The sequence below is a fragment of the Melospiza melodia genome, chromosome 5 (genome assembly GCF_035770615.1).
Source record: "Melospiza melodia melodia isolate bMelMel2 chromosome 5, bMelMel2.pri, whole genome shotgun sequence".
NCBI lineage: Eukaryota > Metazoa > Chordata > Aves > Passeriformes > Passerellidae > Melospiza > Melospiza melodia.
In genome coordinates, this window is record NC_086198.1 from 94,869,628 (window position 1) to 94,891,747 (window position 22,120).

Here is a 22,120-nt window from a genome sequence, read left to right on the forward strand (position 1 = left end):
ATGGAGATTTCCCAGACAAACTCTGTTTCTGGTTGGCAGCAGCACTCCAAGCCTGTCACATCCCTGCAATCTAATTTTTTATCCTGCAGACTCCAGTTCAGTGACATTTCCTCTGAATGACACCTGCCTGTCTCCGGTTTGATCCGTCGGGTGGAGAATTACTCGGTTTTACTCTGCTTGGACACGGCATCAGCAGGGGTGCCGGTGTGCTAATTACAACACGGGCAGATTTTGGGAGGTCTGCATCCTCCTGGCAAAGGGAGGCGCTGGGAACGGCCCTGGGCACAGGGCAGCCGCGAGGTGGCACGCTGGGCTTTCACTGCCGCGCCTCGCTCTTCCAGGAGCCAGTCATTCGGGAAAAGCAGGCAGCTCTTCAGTGCAGTTATGTAAAACATCATTCCTGCAAGAACAGGCTTTGATTTCCACACAAGTGGCTAGTTAGATCCGAAGTTATTGTCATATGACTGAAATAGATCTCTTATGTCAGTCAAAACAGAATGGAGGATGTGAGTCATGCTTTGCAAAAAGCAGGAAGTTTGGTTTTGTTGGCAAAAAATTTTTAATACAGAGAGAAAATTATAGGGCTGCATTGCCACGTTTGTCATAAGGATTCGAGAATAACGTTGTCCATCCTTTGGAGCAATGTTTCCAAAACAAGAAAAAATAATATTTTCTTTGCATTCTGATGATTATTCATTATTCCTCGGTGCCACGGAATGGAGGAGGAGTCCAGAAGGAAACGTGCGCTCTGGTGAGAAGCGCCAGATCCTCCCCAGAGTGAAAGGCTGCGATTGGGAGGCTGCTCCTGCTCGGGGCGGGGATGGGAGGGAACGCCAGGGAATGAGGTCATGCTGTGGCGTTTGTTCTCCTCAAGGGAGAGAAACCTTCCTCACCCAGCACAGGTGCCACTCTGGTCATGAATATCCCGATATTCTGGAAGTTTCTGGGGTCTGTGGTGGTGTCTCTGAGTCCCTCAAATGACTGGTGGGACAAGAGATGAGTTACTGTAAAAATGGCATGGAATCAGCTTTTCTTCATTGTCCAGGAATATAATGGAGTTTAAAATGTAACTAAATTTACCCTTCAGTGTGACTGTTCAAAACATCACCGTGCAAAAAAAAAAAAAAAAAAAAGAATTTAAATGGAGACAGGTGCAAGGGTGGGCAAGTCAGAGCAGAGAGCCAAATGTGTAAGAGAAGAATAAAAGCCTTTGGCTTGGTTTGCCCAGAGAAACAAGGAATTTGATTGCTCTTTAAAAACATTTGAACGGGTAGACACTCAAGAGAGAGGAGTTATCTAAATAAAGAAAATAGTAGCACAAGAACATATGGGTACAGTAATAAAATGTCATTTAAGTTACTAAAAATGACATGTGCCATTTGGCAGGTGGCACAGGGTAAGTTCTTTTGGACTTTGTTATAATGAGGGAAGTAAAAAAACCCAAACAGAGATCCCTGGATTGCAATTCAGTGGTTGGCTGGGGTGCAGTGTTTGTGACCTAGGTTTGCATACACCTGGTGCTCTAAAAGACATGTATTTCCAAATCATCAGAAAATAGGAGTGCAAGCAGGAAGAAAAAAAATAGGTAGAAGTCTAAAAATTACAATTATGAGCTCTTTTTAAAGAATTCATTGGGCAATCAAAGAGCCACAACTTCAAGAGAGAAAAAACATTGACAACTCTTGTTTTATTAATGGACTGGAGAGTGTGAGTAAAATTAAAAAAAAGAAATAGCCAAAATGGAGAAAGCAGGAAATAAGGAAGTGTTGGTATAAATGAGAAACTGAGTAGTTATTGGAAGTGAAGCACATCAAAGGAAATCCATAGCTGGCAAGGCTAAATCCCAGAAAACTACAAGTGAATGGTACAGGCCCATTACTAGATGGACATGATTAAAATGTCAATAACAATGCAGAAGTGTTCATGGAACATTTATGATCTGTGTCTGTAAAGAAGCAGGAAGATCCCTGTGTGGGGGTCACCTGACAGGGCTGTGATTCATTTCAGTGCATTAGTGACCAGTGGAGCTCTTGTCTTCCAGGGATAACTGTGGCCCAGGAGGTTGGAAACAGCTGACTGCAGACTTGTGTGCTGGCATTCCTCCTTAGTGAGCCCTGATTGACCAGGGCAATTCTAGGGGGCTGAAAAAGTGCCAGGTTGGTGCCTGTCTTCAGGAGAGGAGGCTGCATGATATGGAGGAAATGTAGCTTTAATAACATCATATCTGTGGATAATGTTCTGGATAAACAGCAGAAAAGGGTGTTATGTCACTTATTAAAGAATTAGTAATGCCAGTCAGAGTCTAATAGAAATCTCATTTCATGCTTCTAAAAGACAACAAACAATTCAATTTCCTCCGAAAGGAAGGAAAGCTGTAATAAACTTTTAAAGGCATTTTTACTTAGAACTGCACAATGTTTTAATTAAACAGGGTAATAAAGCATCAGTGAAGAATACATTAAACACTGGTCACAGAGATTATTTTTTTATAAGTGGTTATAAATCACTATTGAATAAGGCTATGTCTGATAGGACCCTCCAGGATCATATGTGCTGTACTGCACACATACGTAATCAATATTTTCATTAGTCATTTGGAAGTAAATACAAAATCAGCCCTAATGCAATTTGCAGATGACATCCTCATCAGTCGGGTGCTGCCATCAGGATGACAAAGGACTGTTCTTCAAAATATGGTAAACTGATCTGGAAAAAACTGGGGGAAAACTAACCCTGAAGGGGGCAATTATATATCATATATATTGTTTATATCAAGTATACAATGAACAGAGACTCACAGAATGACTCGGGTTGAAAGGGACCTCAAAGACCATCTCGTCCCAGCCCCTGCCATGGGCAGGGACACCTTCCATAGCCCGGGTTCCTCAGAGCCCCATCCAGCCTGGCCTGCAACACTTCCAGGGATGGGCCATTCACAATTTCCCACGACAGATCTGTGAACACATGGAGGGAACAGGAGTTCAGGGTACCACAGGGGCTTTCTGGGGCTGCTACCACACCTGGGCTGTGTGTGCTGGGGTTGGGGGGCACAGAAAGCACTCACAAACCTGGGCTCACCTGGGGTGAGGTCACCTGGGGTCAGCAAAGGGCCCATTTCGGTACCAGGGTTAGGGTTACGTGTACCGCCCAAACAGCCGGGGGGGCACCACCGAATGATAGAATCAATTCGGCTGGACAAGACCGGTAAGCCGAGCGAGTCCCCGGTCTGTCCCACGGCCCCAGGGCACTCAGCGCCGTGTCTGCTCCGCCCTGGCCGCCCCGGGCGCTCCCTCCCTCACGGCCCGTTTCCCGCCCGACGGTTCCATTCCGCTCCGGTCTGGGGGGAGGCGCTTTCTGCACCGCTCCCCCCGCGCCGGGTGGTGCGCGCCGCTGGCCCCGCCCTGCCGGCGCCGAGGAACAGCCACGTCTCCAGCCCGGCCGAGGAAGGGGCGGGGCCGCGCCGCCCGCGCGCCAGCCGGCAGCCAATCGGCGGGCGGGCCGGTGAATCATGCGCTCGGCGATTGGCCGGCGCGGCGGTAGAGGAGGGGGGAGAGAGCGGCGTGGCTCCGATTGGCCCGGCGGGCTCTGTTGACAAACACCCAGCTCCTCCCCGCCTCCGGCCGCCGAACGCACCAATCAGAAGGGAGTGGCGGGCTGAGCGGCGTGGCGGCCGACCAATGGGATGCGTGTCCGCCTCGCAGGGGCGGGTGCGCGCGGGGTGCCGGTACGTGGCGGGCGGGCGTGGCGCGGCGGGCAGGGCTGCGCGCGCGGCGGGCGCCCATTCTGTGGCGGCGACAGCGGTGACAGCGACAGCGGCGTTCATGTCCTAACGGGTGGCGGCGGCGGGCGAGCCGGGCCCCTCCATGCGGGGGCCGCGGGGCCGCAGCGCTCTGGCCGCCTTTGCGTTGCTGGTGCTGCTCGGGGTAGCGGCGGGCGGCCCGGAGCCGCCGCCGACCGATGCCGCGGCTGTGGAGGCCGCGTTCGGGCTGGGGGCGGCCGCCGCTCCCGCCGCTCTGCCCGCTGGTTCCGCGGACGTGACAGTGGAGGACGATGAGGGCGGTGTGGCCCCGGCAGGGCCCGGAGAGCCGGACGCTGAGGGCAGCGGAGAGGCCCGGACCGGCAGCAGGTGAGCGGGGCAGGGCGGTGACTGGGATGGGGAGCAGTACCTGGGGCTGAGGGGGGGGTTCAGTGCCCGGGTGAGAGTGCGGGGTCGCTGTCTGAGGTGAGGGTCATGCCTGGGGTTGGCTGGGGAGAGTTTCGGTGCCTGGGGTGGCTGTCGGGGACTGGGGTTCCTCAGGGGGGTCAGTGGCTGGCTGGGGGTCAGTAACTGGATGGGGGTCGGTGTGGGGCGGCTGAGGTGCGGTCAGTGCCTGGGGAGGCTGAGGAGTGTCGGGAATCAGTGCCTGGCTCTGGTTAGGGGGAGTATCAGTGGATACAGGGATGGGGGTCAGTGTCCGGACTGTTGAAGGATGTCTGTGACTGGGGTGGGGGTCAGTGGTCCCGGCGGGGAAGTGCTGGGGAGGGGATCGGCTCCGGTGTGGGGGTCAGCGCCTCAGGATAAGGGTGCAGTGTCCAGGGGGACACCTTTGTGTCTGGGCTGGGAATCAGCAGCTGGCGGTGTTGGGGAGGGGGCAGTGCGTGGGGAAAGGGCTGCAGCGTCCCGGGGGTCGTGTGTGGGGAAGGGCCCGTGGAGGAGCGGCCTTGGACGGGGATGGCGCTGGGATGGCTCGGGAGTGTTGGAGCGGGAAGAGGGGAGGAGGCAGAGTTGTGCTCGTAGGGTTATCGCAGATGGATTCGTGCTTGGGAAAGCGGTGAAATGCGGGTGTCGCAGGCTGGTGCGTGGGGCTGGGCTGTGGGACACGCGGGGCAGTGTCCCCGGGCCGGAGGAGGGCTGGAGGGGATGAGTCCCGTGCTGGCGCTGCAGGGATGGATGGACGGGCTGGACCGAGGGCGAGGCAGTGACAATGAGCATAAGGAGCTTCGGGACCTCACCAGCGCTGAGGTGCTCGTTCTTTGCGCCGTTGTTAGCAAGGAGAAAGGGTGTCTTAGTTCTTAGACAAACAAGCTGCCGGATGTCACGCTATGTGACATCTGGCCCGCCTGCTTACCCTGCTATTACCACGTTCGATCCCTTCCTTGCCTTGCTCCCATTCTGTGCCTGCGGGAAGGAGACCCTAAAGCATCTGCAGTGTAAACTCTGCCCAATGCTCGCAGCTGTTCAGAGCACGCTGTCCTTTTCTGTCATCGTTTTGTTTTAAAGAAAACGCAGTTCCCCCGAGTACTTAATTGTCTGTTCAGCGCAGCCACTGGGGTGTGCCTGAGGGGGAGCCAAACATGCCAGGCAAATTGATGAACAAGTTTCAGAATATAAGAAAGGGAAATAAAATCCTTAATAACTGCGTGTGGCGAGAAGCTCCGGCAGAAGGAAGACTTAGATGAATGACTCAAGTGCAGAAATGTTAGTGAGCTGATTCCAGTCTGCTTCTGAATTGGCTGGTAACGAAGAGATGACAAGCCACAGCCAGAGTGTAAAGGAAGAACAGCATGACTGAATGCCTGCTGTATTTGAAAACATGAAAATGAATAGCCCAAAGCTGGTTCTTAGTATGCCCAAGCATTCACTTCAAACAAGAAACCGGCTGATAACTTGGCACCCTGTTTTCTTGGAGGACAGTCTCACCAGTTAGCAACAGGATCATTCTTTTGTGTATGAGGTGATCAAAATACCACCTGCTTTATTGCAATTCTGCTGTATTCAGTTTTTGATAGGACCCTTGTTTGTTTAGCCTAGGAAAATTTTAAAAATATATTTTCTGTTTGTCTTCCAGAGCTAAGTAGAATACACTAAAGATGTTCAATGTAGTAAATTAAGCCTGAGATTAAATGTAGCTGCTCTGTAATTGATTAGCATGTAGGAACAGATTTGCTGTCATCAAATAAAAATAGAATGGCTGCCTGGCCATAGTGTTTGTGTGCATTTATTTTTTAATCTCTGTTTCTGAGATTTCCACTCATCTCAGCTAATTGTTCTTCAGCAATACACAGGCAATACAGAGGTCAGTATAATCTGGAAAAAAAAAAAGGACAAAATCAAAACCCCAACTGTCTCTGCTGTGGGCAGATGAATATCATCATCTTGGTTTGAAGATTTCTTTTGTTTTTCTAAAAGAGGAGGATTAGTGACTTACTGTGCTCTTTGCATACAGACATGCAGGGTTTGCTGTTGGAATAGCTGCTCAGAGTGCAAGTTGAACATATTTGCAATGTCCCAATGGACTTTTGAGGGTTTGATGATCCTTTTAAACTGAAACAGGAACAGTGGTAAATGTACCACGATGACCGTGAGTTCTGCTTTGTTTTTCTAACAAAAACAACTGACTTGAATAAATGCAAAGTTTGGTGCAGTGAAAGGGTGTGGGTGAACTGAAGAATTGCTCCTCCTCTGTCCTGCTCACAACTCCCCTTGCTGTCTTGGCCCTTTTGTTGGTGGGTAAATCACACCTTCACTTCTTTGAGGTAGAGCAGTGCTGTGCTCAGGCCTCCTGATCTCCCAGAGTGGGCTGTGACCTCTGTGGGCACCAACAAAGGTTCCAAGGCCCAGGGCTGGCCTTTTGCCAGTGTCTGTGGAAGTTTGCAGTAGATACTTTGCATCATTTAAAGGGGGAGACATTATCACTGCCCTGGAATAACAAGTTGCTGTCTGTGAGCACAAGAGGATAGGAAGTGGTAAGAAAACATTTTAAACATTTCCCTTCAGCCACAGAGCTGGTTTTGGGTGGTTGGGGTCAGGGAGATGTGTCCAGATGTGCTTTCATGGTGACAGAGTGCACATAAACCCTCACTGCACAGCACTGGCTTGTTCTGTGCCAGCTGCTCTGATCTCTGGATCTCTGCATGCTGCATCAACTGGCCCCTTGCTTTAGTCCTGCTGTTGGCCGTCTGTAAGGGCCCAGAAGGATTCTCTTCCCCTCCACCACAAAACATTCTGCACCAGCAGCTCAAGGCAAGGAGAAGTGCAGGTTTTAATTTAATGATGTTTACTTTTCAGGTGTGGGATCCCAGGATTTAAGTGACTGCCTCATTTTGAGTAATTTCTTTTTGTATCTTTTTTGTTCTGGTCCAGGGTTGTGGAGACTACTGAAATATAATTTTGTGGTATTGGTCATAGGTTTGTTTTTTTCCTTTCTTTAGTATGCCTGTGATGTGATTCACTCCCTGATATAGTCTGAGACTTAGTGTCAGCAAGGATTGACACAGCCTTGATGCTGTCTGTCTCTGTCCTTTGTGTTAAAATTGTGATTTTTGACCTGGAGCTGGGTAATATTTTGTGTTTTCCCTTCTCAGAAGGGAAGGGTTAGGGTTAAGTAGCGTTCTCAGAAAAGCTGTGTGTTCTGAAGATGCCATCTTGGGTCCTTCAGCTTCACCCCAGTCAGGAAGTGATGTAAACAGAGCCAGCAATAGGTGCTGTTTTTCAGAGAATAAGAGTTTATCGGGCCCAACCAAAATAGAAACTGAGTCAGGAGTTCCTTTTGCTTTCTGTTTGTCCATCAGTTGGCCCAAGGACACATCAAATACACACTTTTTGATGTAATGGAATTACAGGAGTTGCAGCCCTGACAAAGGCTGGCAGACAGGTGGCTGAAAGGACTCTGTTCTGCAACTGTGGCTGTATTCATCTCATGTTTCTAAGATTTTGATGTAGGAATTGCCATAACACACTGCAGTAAGCCACAGTGGCACTGTGGGGGGACAAAAAGCAAGCCACCAGCCTGTTTTAAAGCTCTGAAATATTTTCTTGAAGTAGTTGCCTAAATTGCTTTTATCATAATGTGTTAATTTAGTGCTTGACCAGACTACCTGAGCAGGAGAAAGATCTCTTGTCACCACTTCGTGCTCCCAGTACACAAAGCTGCAAGCACTGGAAGCTCACAGAGAAAGGGAAGCGAAAATGTGACAGTGAGAAACACTAGAGAGAGTGTTGGGCACAAATTTCAGCTCTTGCACCAATCAGAGTTCAAGGGATGGGGTTTAACCTCCTCCAGTCCATCAGAGAAGAGGAAAACAGGTACTGAGATTTTAGCTCACACAAACAGAGTAAGGAATGAAGGATTTTATCAGAAGAGTGAGGAGTTTTAGCTCTTTTTTCCTGGTGTGTGGTATCACTGAAGAGCAAGATGAAGCTGGAACCAGAAATGTGGCTATTTAGTTGAAAATGAATCAGTTATTTAAAAAGCAGAGAGAAAGGGATGTTTTTCTTACACCTAGTTCCAGTTCTAAAGGTAGCCACACCTAAGATTTAGGTACAGCTGGGCTGGATCTGTTCCTGTGTGCTCAGTCAGTGAAACAAAGTCCATTCCCCAGCTGGGACTGACCCTGAGTGCCCCTGCAGCCAAGCACAGCCAGGATTTTTACATGTGCAGAATTGGTTAAACCAGTTCCTCCAAGCACTCCCTCCTCTTTCCCAATCAGCTGAACCTCAACTGAAGAGTGGTCACAGCACCCTTTGTGTGGCTGGAGGTCAGGGGGCAGCACAGATCCCAAAACCACTGTCTGGGTGGTGCTGGAGAGCCTTAAACAGCGAGGGAACTCCAAGGGAAGGCTGAGGTTTGTGTCTGCTGGGGGAAGATAACACAGAAATGTGAGATACAAAGGCATGAAACATTTGGTACTTGAGGGAGAAGTCAAAGAGGAAGAGTTAGATAAAGGAAAACAATGGGAGCACAAGGGAGGAAAACATTTCACAGTGTGATTTCAGGATTTGTCTTCTCTGCCAAAATTCCCTTCATTCTAGCTGCATTTCTACCTCTTTTTATAACCTAGTTGTCAGGAGGATCAACATAAAATTTAAGTAGACCCACTTGGAATAATATTTTCTTATGCAGTGCTAGAGGGTTTCAGATAAATTGCTTTACCATAAAGCAAACAGATTGTGTTAAATATGTGTCCAAGGCCTTCAGTGTGTGAGCACTTGTTTACAGTACTTGAAAATAGTCAATCTCCTGCAATCTGGTTTATTATTAACCCAGTCTACGTTTCCATGCAGTTGGAAAAAGCGTTTGCAATCAGCTTATAAAAACTTATGTCTCCTACTGAGCAAATATTTGCACAATTGGGATTTTTCTAACAGTCTCTTAAACTTAGCTTTTTGAGGAATGTGATGTTTGGCCACCTTCAGAAGTAGGAGCTGCTCTGGCATTTTTGGAACAGGTTAAAGACCTCTTTATTTTTCTCTTTATCAGTAGTGTAGTGCTCTAAGCATTATAAAATCCTATAAATGCTGTGGGTTACTTTAACATGTAAACCAGCCATGTTTTACATGACCTTTGCTGGAGGTGATGTCATGAGCCACTCTCTCTGAACATGTTTCTAGATCATGATTTCAGTTTTTTCCATCCTTAAAGCAAACTAATAACCCCCATCATTCCTTCCCTAAATTCTGTGTTACTACACCATTAACTTTGGACAAGTGAAAATATTTGGCCAGAGCTCTAGACAATAATTTATTGTCCCTTATTGTTTAAAGTAAAGATTAATACACATGTCTGTGTGTGCACCACCAGCCCCTGCCCTTTCACCCTCACCTGAAAGTGGTTAATCTCCCATCACTTTATTTGCACAGTTTCTTATTCTCACTGAAATCAATGACCATAAAGGTCCTTCTGGGTCACTGGATCCAGCCCCCCTCAGTGCAGGCAGCCTGAAAAGTGATCAAGTTCTACTCCCTCAGCCTTTGAAGATTGAGCTGCTGCAAGCCAAACTGACACCACAATCTCAGCTTTTTCAGGTCAGAGAGAAACAATCTTCAAGGAAAAAAAAAAAAAAAGCCCTTCAGAAATGCCTTGTCAGTGCTTTGTCTCTGATGTGTTGTTTATTTTCTTTGTTTGTTTATTTTAATGCTGGGGCTCTAGCCCAACCAGAAATGCTTATTCTAATTGTACAGCTCTGTAAGGAACAAGATTTACTGAACCTGAGGAGCTTCAGGCACTGTGGAAATCAGCAGCCAGCCTGCCATGGCCCTGTATCCCAGACATCAGGCTACTTAAAGCCCAAGCTGCAAAACCCACTTTTATTTCTTCATGGTCTGCAGGTGCTGGAAGTTTTTTGTAGTGCCCTGTGTGTGCCTTTGGAGGGACTTTTTTTATTCAGAGACTTACAGAATGTCCTAGAAATTTGATGTTTAATCCAGAATTATTGAAAACTTAGTTGCAACTTCATATTTCTTACATCCTGGTCGGTTGGATTAATAGATTTGGGTTTAGGTTGCTTTGAAAGCTCAGTTTGGAAGGGAGTGGAAGAAGTGAGATCCATACTGTTTGTATAAATATCTCCAAAAAGATGATCTCATTCAGTATTTTAGTGGTAACATTTGCATGCAGGAGCAAAAAGTCAACTGCAAAAAGTCAAATTCCCCTGAATGTGAGCTCTGAAAGTGTCTTACAGCATGGAAATTGGTGTATGACATCCAGCTCTTCTATTCCACTCTTGGTCTGGGTAGAGCTACCCAGTTGAGTTGCTTTTCTGCAGAATACAGAGACTTAACTTAAGGGTTGGGGTTGGGTTTTACTGAGCATAAAAGGCAGCTAAAGGGGGAATTCTACCCTGCTGCAGTTCTGACTGTGACTGTTTCCCCCTTGCAGGTCTCTGGTGATTATCAGCACTTTGGATGGACGGATTGCTGCACTGGATCCAGAGAACAGTGGCAGAAAACAGTGGGATCTGGATGTGGGATCAGGTTCTCTTGTGTCATCCAGCCTCAGTAAACCAGAGGTAAGGCTTAATTTCCTTCCTGACTGAATATTCAAAAGTAGAGTTGTCTATAAGAAAAGGAATGCAGTTTTCTGCCTGTTTGGTAGCTGTTAGATAATGGAACAAACACTTACAAAACTTTGTCAGTACTATTCTCAAACTTTTTTGTTTTGAGTGCTTACATCATGTTGCCATTTCAAACTGGAGTGTGTCAGCATTTCAGCCTTGGGACTGATGTATTTGATAACTATCAAACCAGATGATGTAACTGAGTTGGGGAATTGTGTGTAATTGCTGATTGAAAACAAGTTACTTGTAATTTCAAGCAAATGAAAGGATCATCTGCCTTGTATTACTAGGCTGTGTCTTGGCAAGTACTGGCTTTTTTTTCCCTCTAGAAAAGCAAAAGTCCTTGTGACTTAATAAATGAACAAAGGATTGTTTTGGGTGTTTTATACTAGATAAGCAGGCTGCCTGTGAAATAGAATGTGTTAGCAATTAAACAGAGTGCTGAAGGTCACCCTGAAGTACTGAGTGCTGGAGGGTTGCATCACTTCTTTCTGATGAACTGTAAGAAGAAAATGTAGTTCAGTTTCTTGTTTGGTGCCATTGGCCAACATCAGTTTCAATAAACTAGGCTAGAAATTAGAAGGAAGTTTTTTTTTTTTTTCCTTTTTTTCCTTTTCCTGCACTGGGGAGATCTCTGATTCACTCTCCCCTAGAATTAGGAGGAACAAAAACCCCAGGAGGTAATTTGGGATGATAACACACCACAGTCCTTCCCTGCCAGGGATGGTTGGGTTTGATGAGCTGTCCTGCATCATCCTTTGCACAGTGAGCATCAGAGAATGAGAGCTGACTTCAGGATTATTCAGGCTGCTTGTGGATTATTCATTCTGCTTTTGTGGTTCTCTGTTGCTACCTGTGGCCATGACCTCTCTTTTGGTGTCAAGAAGGCAAAGGAAAGACGTGGACTGTTGCTGTGAGAGCTGCTGATGAATATCTCAGGTTGCAGAAGTAATACAAATTCTTACTCACATTCCTTTGTTTCTGAGAGAGAATTTTATTTATGGATGCAGCTTTGTGAGATTCGTTCAGGTGTATTTTTGTGGTTTAGAAAAAACCCTGTAGGAAAGAAGAACTTTCCCCCCAAAATACATTTAAGAGCACTGAATTAAGAGAATCTAAAAGAATACAGGAGAGCTGTGAAGAGTCTGTGAGGTGGAGGGTGTCAGTGATTGTGTGATCCTTCACAAACGTTCTCAGCAGTAGATACATGAAATACTGGCCTGTCACCTGTTGCTGAAGTAGTTTCTGCTGACCACATGAAAATGGAACCAGTGGTTATGAAAAGCACACGTTTGAAATCTGTGCAAATATAACTTTGTTTTTACACTACAAGTTAAGTCACAAGCCCATGTTTTTAAAGATTTTGGGAGTGCAAGCATTTCTAATGATAGAAGTGTTTCTGCAAGTATAGATTCTGTCACTCAACTGTCTGTCCAGGGTTTTGATATTTTTCCAACATGGTATGACTGTAGAAATGAAAGGTTGGGGCTTAGACAACAAAAAAATGCAGTTTGTCCATGTGGTGTTTAATTCCCTTGTGTGATTACAGGTCAGTAGGGTGTAATTTCTTTAAAAATTACATTTTTAAAGAGCACTTAAAATGGATAGAGGAAGTTGAGCTTTCAGATGGGCTTTCAAATAGTTTCATTTCTACAGCTGTGGCCAAAGACACTGAGGGATTTTGGCAGAGCCTATGAGGGAACTAATTTTGGAAGGAAAAGGTCATTTTGGCCTTTCAGAAGCTGTGAAGTGTTATGAATATGGGCCTTTTTAGACTTCTTACTGTCATGTAAACAAATGCTGTTAAGACAGAATTTAACAAGAAACATGATGAAAAGTGATGAATACTCTTAATAAACTGCATTTAAATATTTAAATATTTAATCTGCTGTCAGTAATCAGCTGAAAGACTTCATGCAGTGAATCTAGATACTTACTTGAGTAATTCACCTCATTAAAACTGCTGTGAAAATTCTGGTTTGGGTCAAAATACTGATGTGGGTATGTGACCTGTTGAGTTTTAGTCTCTCAAACTGAGTCTTGAGACTTTTCCTTCCTCTTCCAGCATTTCTGAAGTAACAAAGGTTTCTGTGCTAGCAACCACAGTGTTCATCATAAAGCAGTAACATTATGTAAGCTGTTAAATTACATCTTCTTGCAAGAAATGGCAGATGAGAAACTCTGTGTTACACTTGCAGAGACAAAGATCTGTGTTCTTTCAGAGCAAGGAAAGTGTGCTGCTGGCTCTGAATTGTTTTGATGAGGTTTTTTTAACTATCTCAAGTGTGACTACAATGAACTGTAGTTCCAAGTCCTCGTGCAAAAGCATGAATTTAATTCCCAAGTGCCTTTTAAGAATAGACCTTAGATCTTCAAACTTTCAGTGTTTAACAGAACTGTATTAACTTCCTTTACCTAACTGTAAAATGTCAACCTGGCTGTCTGGAGCTCGTGTGTTAATTAGGAAAGTGAGGCAGTGAAATTTCAAATGTTCCAGCAGCTCTGTCAAACACTTCAGATCTTGAAACTACTGCTTAAGACACTGACAAGTGAGATGTTCATCATTTGTCATATGAACCAGATCAATTAGAAAGGAAAGGCTGCTGAAGTATTAATTGTGTGTCTGGGTAACTAAAATGCTAAAATTCTTTCCTTGGCTCTAAGCTCCAGCATAAACAAATCATGGTCAGGATGTCAGTGCTGAGAAGTTGACTCTGCAGTTCAGGCTTGTGTGTGAGAATTTAAAAACTTTCCCTGTCCATTGTTTTAAAATGGAAAACCTTTTTTTATAAAAGCCTGGTTACAAGTCCAAGTTTTCCTGTTAACTGCACGCAAAGATTGCCTGATGAAATTCACAGTAAAGTCATGGAATCACAACTTTTCTAAAAGGGGGCTTAATTTTAATAAAAACACTTTGCTCTTTAAAATCTGGGTTTGTAATTAATAGACTGTCCATACTTAGACAAGAATACTTTGGGGAGAAGCAGCGTGTTGAAATAATGATGGTTAATTATAGTGAGAGAGAGATCTGCTGCAGAAGCAGTGGGAAAGGTTCACAGCACAGTTTGTTGATGAGGATGATTAATTCTTTTACCTGCAAGCTTTATACTAAATTAATTAATGAGCACCAATCAGAGTTGTTTCAGTGCTCTGGGCAGAGGCTGCACTGGGATGGACTCAATGATCACTGGCAGGCTTGGGCTGTTCCAGACTAATCCCTAAGTAAGCACCTTATTTCCTTATTTGAGCCATTGAAGATCATGGGACAAAATCAGTTTCAGCTCCCAAGGCTGACATTTAGAGCAGAGTAAACATACCACTGTATCCTGGAAAAATGGAATCATTTGATTATGCCATGTCACCAAATCTGTCAACATCCTTGTTCCAATAAAGACTCTCGTGACCTTTGTATTTCATTATGTGTATGCATGAATATAGAGATGTACATATAAATATATCTTTTTATTGTGATAGCCACATAAAACCAACTTTTCTACAAACCTAGACATCTGTGTCATCTTTTTTGGACATAGAAGTGGCATATTTTTATGGAATAGCCTTGTATTATGGTTTTTGTCTCCAGAGAAATACGGAGAGGTGAAGAAGTTTTATACTGAAGTCATCTGAAAACTCACTGCATTGTTGATGAAGTGAACCCATAGAGACTTGGAGCAGATTGTTCCTTTTTTGCTTAGAGCAGTGAGTTGGAAAAGGATTTTGAAACCTCAAAAAACTCCACTAGTGACTGAATTTAATGTACAGTATGAGTGTATCTTCTTTCTTTTTCCCTCCCTTTATCTGCATCATTAACTCTTCCCAATTTTCAGTGCTTTGATTTCCCACAAGAAATACAGAATTCTGCTGTGAGGTGTCCAGACACCTGGGATTCACTTTGAGGTACAGACTTGCCTGCACTTTGGATAAGGAGCCTCTGTGCCCAGACAAGGCAGAGAGGAGCCCAGATCTGTGCTGGGTTGCTTTGGGAGCACAAGAGGAAACTCAGCAATTCCCATCCTTTGACCTCTTACACTCTGGAATAGAAGAAAATGCAAAATCCACATTGAAATGGGTCAGGGCAAGGCAAGAGGTCAGAATGCCCTTTGAGGGGCTTGAATTGTGAGTTCTGTTGTGTGCCCTCCCAGAGGTTCAGGGAGAGTAAATAACTGAACAGTGGCTTTGAAAGAATTAGCAAAGTTTCACCAACCACTTAGAGCAGGATTTTATTAGTTTGAATAAAACTTACGTGTTTGTTTGGCTCATGGCTTTCTATTATAGTTATTTTTCAGTTGAGTCACTGTCTGTAAATACCATCCAAGGAAAAGCTGATAGTGTTTGTCTTGGATATGGGTGGGGAACACTTAAGACTGTCAGACACTTGAGTGCTTTCACTGAAGAGGTTATTACAGCAGCTGTTAAATGCAGTGATGAATATTAGGAATTTATATTAATCCTGCATAAAAGGGTTCTGACTCTGCTAACATTCACTGGCCAAACAAAAAGGATATGCTTTTCAAACTACACAGACATTCTGAGAAAATGTCTTTGTTCTGAATTCTGCTTAAACATGCATGCCTCTGTCCAGTTCACATAGTGATTTGAACTCTTAATTTTGGGTGCATCTTGAAAGATCTGGAATGGGACACACCAGCAAAGGAAAGAGTATTTCCTGCTCAGTACTTGGAACAGTCTCTGTGCACCATCCAGGAGAGTCAGACTTCCATGTACACAGAATAGCAGGTTGGTTCTCTGAGGTGTTTGAGTGGGTACAAAAGGGTTTTAAAGGACAGTTTTACTCAGGAAAGAATAAAAATTTCTAAAATATATATCTGTGCTGTAAAATCACTTTCTGGCTGTGATATGTTCTGAGCAGATGTAAAGCACTGAATTGCCACTGTTCTCCAGCAGGCAGAGTGTAAATCAGTGGTCTGGTTATTGAGGTGACTAAAGTGGGGAAAATGCATTTCCTTGTAGGTAAACTGGTATCATTTCAGTTGTCTGGAAGAGCATTCTGGTGTCCTGTAGTGACCTTTATTTTTCTGTACTGCTGAGACCTGCAGAACCACCAGATGCTTAGATAGTTGGAGGTGTCATTCCTGCAGAGAAAGACTGGCACATCAGCTGGCTCTCAGTCATACAGGTTTTCTATAACAGACACGAAATTAAACTGTGCTAAATGAAATACAAGATGTGGGGATTGATAACAGTGGTTTTGTTGTTGAAGGCTGGAGGTGAGCAGTTTAAAGCTGAGAAAACTGTGCACTGAGCTATCCCGTGACAGGGAATCAGCTGCCGTCTCCGTTCCACTGCAGGGGAAGGAAATGTGATTCCCTGTTGCCTGCGGGTAGAGAGAGACAGATCAGTGTCTTAAATGGTCCTGGAAAAGCTCACCATGAATAAGAAGTGAATGTCCAGAATTGTACTTCAAAGGAAGATAAATTCTAATTGCAATTGAGGCAGAGAAGGCTCAGAGCCATCACGGGGAGTGGAGCCTGTGTCTGCAGGAAGGAATGGATGTGACCACTCTGTAACTGCATGGGTGGATTAGCATTCCTGATGGCACAAGTGGTTCTTTGCAGTTCTGTTGCTGGAAACACACACATGTGCAAGAAGAGGTTACAGGCTTGGGAAACTTCACTAGAGACACCTGTGGATTTCTGAGTAGAGATTTTTGTTGCTTTCTTGGTGAAACTTAAAACATAATTTACAATTCTCCTGAAAATAAACTTCTAATGTTGTGTAATGGACAAAAAGTCATCTGCAAAAGACTTAATTGTTTTAAAGCACCCTGATAGCTGAAAGCTATGCTTTTATAGGAAACACAACCAACTTTTTTGAGTAGGGAATGGTAAAGCTGAGGAAAAGGAGAATTGCTGACAGCTGCCTGAGGTGAGCTGGTGGTCAGTGTGATGCAGACCATCATACCATTATCACAAGCAGGGCTGTTGCTTAGGCAAGTGATGTTATGTATTTATCCAAACTGCACATCTTCAGTGCTCTAGTTTGGTGTCCTGCTCAATTAAAAAGCCCCAAAGCCTTCCTGTATCTGCAGCTCGGTGGCTGCCTTGCTGACACCTGGAGTTAGCACAGCAAAGCCCTGAGGAAGTGCTGACACGTGTCCTTTCACTGCTCTGAGGACCCTTTGGAGGATGACAGCTTCCCTTAGGGGACACGTGAGCAGCTGCAGAGCAGGATGCTGTGGCTTGTGTGACACCAGAGCTCCCAGAGCAGTCCTCAGGTGATGCTCTGCCTTGAGCAAAGCCAGGAAAGTTTCTCAGAGTGCTCTGTGTACAGCCAGCTTTCATCTCATGCTCACAGCCATAGTCAAAATGCTCCAATATTGGAAAGGCTTTTTACCATCCCCACTGCCTTTGGTTTTTTATTCTCTTTACAGTAGAATAACAAAATGGTTTAGGTTGGGATACCCCTCTAAGATTACAGAATTAGAGTCCAAGCGTTGACCCTGCAATGCTGAGGTCACCCCTAAACCACATCCTGAAGTGGTACATCCACAAAGCTTTTACATCTCCCCAGGGATGGTGACTCCACCACTGCCCTTGGCAGCCTGTTCCAATGCTTAACCATCCCTTCAGTGAGGAAAGTTTTCCTTACAGCAAATCCAGACCTTCCCTGATAGAACTTGAGCCCATTCCTTCTTGTTCTGTTGTTTGTTTCTTGGGAAAAGAGATTGACTCCTCTCATCTGGCTAAAACTGTTCAGGGAGTTGCAGGGAACAAAAAAAAGGGAGCCTCCTTTTTTTTCCAGGCTAACTAACTGCAGTTCCCTCAGCCTTTTCTTGCAAATCTTGTGGTCTGGACCCCTCAGCGCTTGGGTCTGGATAAGGGCAGGAAGAGAGACTGTAATTCAGTTGCATATGGCCCACTGCATATATTGTATTGGCTGTTGAAGGGTTCTGCTGTTTACAGATAATAAAATGGATCAACTCTAGTGCCTAGACAAATAGCAGTTTCAGGTAATGGATAACTTAGTTGGAATTCAGCTGCCCAATACAGAAAAGATTAATTATTCTGCCCTAGAGCCTTTTTTAACTTTCAGGCTATATCTTTATCTATATAAAGCAATTTGGACAGTTTAGCAAATCATTCCTCTAGCAGCACAGCCACTGACATCTCATTTCCTAATTTCTTCTGGACTTTGTGCTTCATAAGGAGGTAACTATTAATCTTTGTCAAACTCACTGCATGTTTCGTGCACTCTCTCTTTGCATCCTTGACAGAGGAGGCTGTGATTTGCCATGTTCTGTTCTCCTCCTGTTTTGGGCTCTTTTCCTGTAGGAGTTGCTCTGTGCCTTAGTGTCTCACATGGACTCTGTGCCCTTCTCTACAAAACCATCCTGTCCATGCAGGGCCAGGGGAGGAAACACACGGGGTCCAGCAGAGATCACTTTGAATCCTGGTCTCCTTAAGTGCCACGAGAAGCTTCTGCTATTGCCCCTGCATGGATGCCAGGTGCCCACCAAAGCCACTCTGTCACCTCCCTCCTCAGCTGGACAGGGGAGAGAAAAATCTGTTGAACGGGTTTGTGGGTCAGTATAAGGGCAGGGAGAGATCATTCACCAGGCACCATCATGGACAAAGCAAACTTGACTCAGGAAAACCAGTTTTATTACCAATAAAAGCAGAGCAGGATAAGGAGAAATAAAACCAAATCTGAAGAACACCTTCCCCACCCCTCCCTTCTTCACCCTGATTTTCTCTCCCTCCACCCCAGAGTGTTGCAGGGGGAGAATGGGGTGTGTAAGCTCATCACACCTTGTCTCTTGTCTCTGCCACTTCCTCCTCCTCAGGGGAGGACCCCTCACACTTTTCCCCTGCTCCAGTGTGGGTTCTGCCCACCCCTGTAGCCCCCACCACCAAAGCCTTGCCTTGCAGCCCACATACAAGTGCCAGTTCTGCCATGGTGGCTGACGGACTGTGCAGGGCCTGTTTCTGGAAAGGCAAGGCTTTGGGAGATGTTTTTTTTGCACTAATCCCCTCCCTTAGGTGCTGTTAGTTTCGAGGAGCTCAGTGAGGGGCTCGGTAGCAGCAGCAGCAGTTTCTCAGTGTCTCAGAAAGCACTGCTCTTAAGTTTCAGAAGACTTGCAGTCTTATTAATAAAACTTGCCATGTAAAAGAGGGGGATGGAATAATGTCAAAATAAAGTCTTTCTTAAAGCACTGTGCAGTTGGGTTTTTTATTATTATTAAGGAGAACAGTTTTTAAAAGTCTGTTACCATGGCAGCAGAGCAGGCTGGCATCTCTGTATCTCAAAACCCCAAGTCTTGTTTGACTGTGATTAAAGTAACTGTGGTGTTTCAGTTTGCTTGTCTTCAGAGGCAGGGTCTGTGTGATGGCACAGCAAACAGTATTGGGTTCCTGATCTCTTTGAAGCTGGGGTGGTCTAGCACACTGCAGTTCCTCACATTTCCTTTATGGCCCTTCAGGGGAGGGCAGAGCAGCAATAATTCTTTTAAGGGCAAACTCAAGCTGAACAAGGTGGCGTGCCCCTGACATTGGAAAGGAGAGTGTAAGTCTCAAGCTGCTGTGCTGCTGTCATCTGGTGCTTTTTATACTGCTTGTGTAAAAGACAGTTTTGTTGGGACCCTGGTGCTTACACCTGATCAGATTTAAGATTTGAAGTGCAGAATCATGACAGAGATACCAGCTCCAGTCTTTTATTAAAGTTGTTGGGAGGATGTTGCAGGTGTTGCTTTGAAGAGAGAGAAGAAAGGAGTTTTGAAATGAGTTCTCTAGTACTCATCCAGACACAGGGTTACAGCATCACTTCACACACTCATACAGAAAATACAGGCCCACAGAAGTTGAATTTATTACTCTTTTCTGGGTATTCATGAAAAATGAAATAGAAGCTAGCAGCTTGTGGAGTATGGGGGATGATGGAAGGAGAAGAAAGACAGTAATAGATATAAACTTGTGTCATAAGGTACTTAATGCAGGCAGAGTCAGGGACAAGGTTTTGTCACTTGCTGGATGCTGTGAACTGTTGCTGGGTGAGCTGTACAGCCTGATGGTTAAAATCAGCCTGAGCTGTGAGAAACATCTCTGCTCACTGTTGCTGTGCAGACCTGGTGTGCTCTTTCAGGCTGTCACAGCCCAGCTGAGATGAAAGCTATTTCCATGGCTCCTCTGATGTGCCGCCTCTCAGCTCTGCAGGGGAGCAAGGCCACCAAACCCCACCTCTGTAAACAGCTCAATAAATTCTGATTATCTGCTGTCCAGGTGCAGCCTTTCTCACAGCCCTGAGCTCAGAGATGGTTTGGGCATGTTCAGTGCTTATCAGGCAGAGGAGGTGTTCGGGACAGGTATGCCCTTCATAAACAAGTGGAGTGCTGAGATCAGAGGAAATGGTGCTCACAAGAAGGAAAAATTCTCCAGACAAACAACAACCTGTTGGTATTTCCTGCCTCAGCTTCCTCATTGCCCTTGAACATGTCTTAGGTTGTTTTACTGATCTAAATCAGGGACTTCCTTTCGCTGTCAGTTTTCTTTTTCCTGGCTGGTTGAACAGTCAGTGTTTTGAAGAATACTTTGCTCTTTTACCAGTGCCTTAGGCAGTGGAATCTTTTCCAAAGGTTGTGCTTGTGTCTGGGTCTTTGTTCCCTTAAGGAAGTGGGGGTGTTGGGCACCTTGCAGAAGTTGGAAGACTCTGGCTGGCCGCTTCATGCCCGTGTGCTGCTGTTTGATACGGGTTTGCCTGTTAGTAAGAGTACACTGTCATCCTGGTAGTGCCCTGTGCTTCAGGATTTCTGCAGGTCGCTGGAGGCAAAACAGTTGAATCAGCATCCTGAAATCTGAGGGGAAGAGAAGAAATAACCTCTTCTGTTGAAGTTATAAACCCATGTCTCTGTACAGATAACCTTCCTGCAGGCATAGCAAATAAAGAGCAGACAATAAATGAGTTCCAGACCAGCCCAAACTAGGGACATCTCAAAAACTGTGTGTATATGTATATCTCAATATGTATCTATATCACCTGAAAAATCTGTAAACAATTACAGTAAGAATACCTGTGTTACAGTCTATGGGTTTGTGGTTTTAATTTGTTTGTTTTTCTAATGTGGAGCATACCAGCTAGCTTTCACTTCCCCAGATTTCTTTGTGCAGACTCTTGTTTCTACCCTTCAGAATAAAGCTGCCATATGTGACTTTTAATATGTTGCCTAGATTAATTTTAAAGAGGCTTAAAAGACATAGTTCTCAGTGAGAAGTAGCTTTACTAAGACCATGCTTGATGTTGGCTTTGATCCTGTTTATTACAGTGATGCTATTGTAGGGATAATCATAGAGGGGGAAAAAAACTGGTACCTTTATCACTTAAGATCATGTAGGTTGATCTTAGTTAATTAGTAATTGGAACGAAGCTCTTGCAGCTTATAGTAACAGCAAGATTTGAAAACTACAAGCAGAAGTGTTAGAAAAACATAAAGACATCAAATCCTATTTTAAGGAGAATATTTCACTTGTGCGTGGTTATTTCCTTGGAGTCGGTAGATAGCCCAGCCCATCTGTAAACAATAATATTGACTGTTCTGGCACCAGACTTGGCTCAGATGTGTCTGCACGTGAGCAGCCTTGATTTTCGTTTCAGACGATAACGAGCGGTAGGAAGGGGGGAGAATGTCACGCTTGCTGTTAAACAGCTCCTGGAAGCTTTAGCACTTCAGCTTGTTTTGATCTCTGTTTACACAATTTTCCCTTTCCTTGCTTTTTCTCTTCTCTGCGCCGCTGTAAATCAGCGGCTTCCTGCACCGACCGACCGACCTGCCGTGGCACCTGGCGTACGGTGCCCTCCTTTCCAGTGAAGAGTCTAGACAGCAAATTCCCTGGCAGCGTGTGCCGCTCCGGATCGCTCTGGCTTTTTGCTTTTTTGCGGAGGCTTTTTAGAAACTGCATTACCTCACCCGTCGGCCTGGAGATTGCGCAGCCCGCGCCGCTGATAGGGCTGCGGAGCCCGCGCGGAGCCAATGGAGAACTTGCGCTGCAAACTCTTAATGAGCAAAAGAGCAGCGAGCGGCTCGATCCGGGCGCCGGAGTTAATGTGGGGGCTTTTTTTAAGCGTTACTTCTGAAAGACGAGCCACTTAACAATTATGTGCCATATTGCTGACCGGTGAAGCTGAACAAATAGCTATTTACATTGACAGATCAGAGGAATGTGTAAGTGCATGGTGGTAACCTACATTTTCTGTGCCAAGAGATTTGCAGCTGACTGCCTGGGTGACTCACTCCTTGGATTAGGAGATGAGGTAATGCTTTTGAGATACAGGGTGATGTCATTCCTTTACCTGA

The 22,120-nt window shown here is 45.3% G+C and overlaps 1 protein-coding gene and 1 long non-coding RNA gene across 2 annotated transcripts in view; one reads left to right on the forward strand and one right to left on the reverse strand.

Moving 5' to 3' along the window:
* Positions 1-1,395: 1,395 nt before the first annotated feature.
* On the reverse strand, positions 1,396-3,259 carry LOC134419101 (uncharacterized). The gene is made up of 3 exons (XR_010027977.1): positions 3,079-3,259; positions 2,799-2,954; positions 1,396-2,183 (listed from the first exon to the last, which is right to left on the reverse strand). It is a non-coding gene; the product is annotated as an uncharacterized LOC134419101 (long non-coding RNA).
* A 604-nt stretch (positions 3,260-3,863) lies between these two features.
* Positions 3,864-22,120, forward strand: part of EIF2AK3 (eukaryotic translation initiation factor 2 alpha kinase 3) — a 42,659-nt gene continuing 24,402 nt past the window's right edge. Inside the window, exons 1-2 of the mRNA XM_063157901.1 lie at positions 3,864-4,126; positions 10,638-10,767. Of these exons, the coding sequence (XP_063013971.1) occupies positions 3,864-4,126; positions 10,638-10,767 (393 nt within the window). The remainder of the gene's footprint in view (positions 4,127-10,637; positions 10,768-22,120) is intronic.